Genomic DNA, 2,658 nt, shown 5'->3' with positions numbered 1-2,658 from the left:
CGCCGGCGCCCCCGCCACTGTTGACAGGTTGCTGGTGGGGTTGGTGGGCTCCGAGCTGGAGGCCATGCCCAAGCCAGAGCCTGCATGGACAGAGACACGGTGGCAGTGGGGGGACACCACGATGGGGTGGTGGACACCTTCCACGTGTCGCTCCGATGACGGCCACCAGCACCCCCTTGTCCCTAATCCCTTCGGGACCTACTTGCAAAGGGGCCACGGAGCTGCTGAAGGTTTCCCAAGATCTTTTGACTCAGGAGGTGGATGAGGCGGGTGACAACCTGCAGGGACGAGGACACGGATGGCCATCAGACCCGGCAGGGCTTCCCAAGCTGGAGACTCATTAACACCCCAGACTGGTGTCCCACACGCCTTTTTGGGTGCCACCACCACCACCCATCCTTGCGGACCTCAGAGAGGGACAACCCTTTAGCACATCAGCCCTCCTCCTCCAACAGCTCTAATCACGTCTTTAATTCCTTAATTTAAGCTGGTTTTAACGAGCATCGCAGCCACCGACTGGAGGAGACATGGGGACACGTTCCTTCCATGGGAAGAGGATGAGGATCTAGGGGTACCTGGGGGTATCTGCGCTTGATGTTGTTCAAGGTGCCCTCAGGCAGCTTGGCCAGCTCCGTGTCCCGGACCGCGTGGACCGTGGTGGCACGGGGCTGCCGGGTGAGGGCTTCCACCTGGAGAAGAAGACATATAGCCAAGAGGTATCGGCAAGATGTATAGGGTGTCCATCGCTCGGCCCCGACATGGCTCTCACCACGCCGATGAGGTCCCCGCGGCCGTACTCCCCGATGAGCTCCTTCTTGCCGCTGCCCTTCTGGATGACGGAGCGGAGACGGCCGTTGAGCGCGATGTAGGTGCAGTCCGACTTGTCCCCTTGCCTGGGGGACACCACCAGTGGGACCTCAGCCCCCTGCCAAGGTGGTCCTCACCAAGCTGAGGTGGGCACCCATCCATTGGTACCCACCTGTAGAGCGCCCGGCCGGCCTCCACCGCCATCCAGTCGATGGCAAAGTCCATCTGGCGCACGAAGGGTGACATACGGGCAGCCACGGTGTGGGCGACGCTCAGCACCACGCTGGGTTGCTCCCGCATGATCCTATGGGTCAACAGCAGTTGGGGGGAACACGGCGGTGGCCCCAAAAGATGCCACCACCACGCTCACCGCAGGAATTCCCTTTGGCATCAATCCTTTGCCCCAAACTTCCTCCACCGGTGCCGGGACTCACTCGTAGAAGTCCGACTTGGAGATCTTGAGGAAGGTGCAGTCACGGTTGGCCTTGATGGTGAAGATGAGGGGCTCGCCGGTGAGCACGGCCAGCTGTCCCACCATCTCACCGGGTTGCGTCAAGAAGAGGCAGACGTCCTCCGCCTTGTCAATCATCCGCTGGTACACGTGCAGGCAGCCCCACAGCACGAAGTGGAGGCTCACGTCCTGCCAAAATGGCACCCTATCAACGATGGGGGCCACCTGGGACCCCCAGCCATGAGGGGTCCCACCAGCATCCCTTGGGGTTTCTTCTGGTCCTCTTCACAGGGTGTTTTGCACCCTCCAGATGGCTCTGGCGATTATTCCCGCCTCCCACCACCCATAGGGCAAGAGTAGGAAGAGTAGCACCCCACGGAAATAGAGGGTGGGGGGAGAAAGATGCCACACCAGGTCCCTGAAACCCAGACCCACCTGGTCCCCTTGACGGGCAATGACCGTCCCGGCTTTGGCATGATGGAGCAAGACACGGTTGTTGAGGAGAGAAGGATCCTAGAGGGAAGAACGGCATCACATGAGGTGATGGGGACCATCATGAGGAGATGGGGATCACCACGAGGAGACAGAGGACTACAAGGAAGCCACAGGGACCATCACGAAGCAGTGGAGACCACCACGAGGAGATGAGAACCCACCACAAAGTGACGGGGGACCACCATGAGGAAACAGGGAACCACCGCGAGGCAAGGGAGACCACCATGAAGTGATGGAGACCACCACAAGGAGATGGGGAACCATCCCAAAGACATGGAGGACCACCCTGAGGCCACAGGGACCACCACAAAGTGATGGGGACCCACCACAAAGTGATGGGGACCCACCATGAAGCAACAGGGACCACTATAAAGCAATGGGGACCAACACGAACTGCTGAGGGACCACCACGAGGTGATGGGGGACCACCACCAGACCACAGGGACCCACCATAAAGCAACAGGGACCACTATAAAGCAATGGGGACCAACACGAACTGCTGAGGGACCACCACGAGGTGACGGGGGACCACCACGAGACCACAGGGACCCACCGTGAAGCAACAGGGACCACTATGAAGCAACGGGGGACAAACACAAAGTGCCGAGGGACCACCACAAGACCACAGGGACCCACCATGAAGCAACAGGGACCACTATAAAGCAACAGGGGACCAACATGAAGCGCCGAGGGACCATCATGAGGTGATGGGGGACCACCATGAGGCAACGGAGGACCACCATGAAGCAACAGGGATCACTATGAAGCAACGGGGGACCAACACGAAGCGCCGAGGGACCACCATGAGGCGACGGGGGACCACCACGAGGCGACGGGGGACCACCACGAAGTGATGAGGGACCACCACGAGGTGACGGAAGACCACTATAAAGCAACGGGGGACC

The 2,658-nt window shown here is 60.2% G+C and overlaps 1 protein-coding gene across 1 annotated transcript in view; it reads right to left on the bottom strand.

The window, feature by feature from the left end:
- The window catches only part of PNPLA6 (patatin-like phospholipase domain containing 6), a gene marked incomplete at both ends in the record, with an annotated part of 5,908 nt that overhangs the window by 2,272 nt on the left and 978 nt on the right, over positions 1–2,658 (bottom strand). Inside the window, 7 exon segments of the mRNA XM_009581576.1 lie at positions 4–80; positions 203–278; positions 576–689; positions 770–893; positions 980–1,111; positions 1,242–1,447; positions 1,694–1,771. Coding sequence (XP_009579871.1) covers positions 4–80; positions 203–278; positions 576–689; positions 770–893; positions 980–1,111; positions 1,242–1,447; positions 1,694–1,771 — 807 coding nt within the window.

The sequence above is a fragment of the Fulmarus glacialis genome, unplaced genomic scaffold (assembly GCF_000690835.1).
Source record: "Fulmarus glacialis isolate BGI_N327 unplaced genomic scaffold, ASM69083v1 scaffold17397, whole genome shotgun sequence".
Taxonomy (NCBI): Eukaryota; Metazoa; Chordata; class Aves; order Procellariiformes; family Procellariidae; genus Fulmarus; species Fulmarus glacialis.
This window is presented reverse-complemented; position numbering and strand designations above follow the sequence as displayed.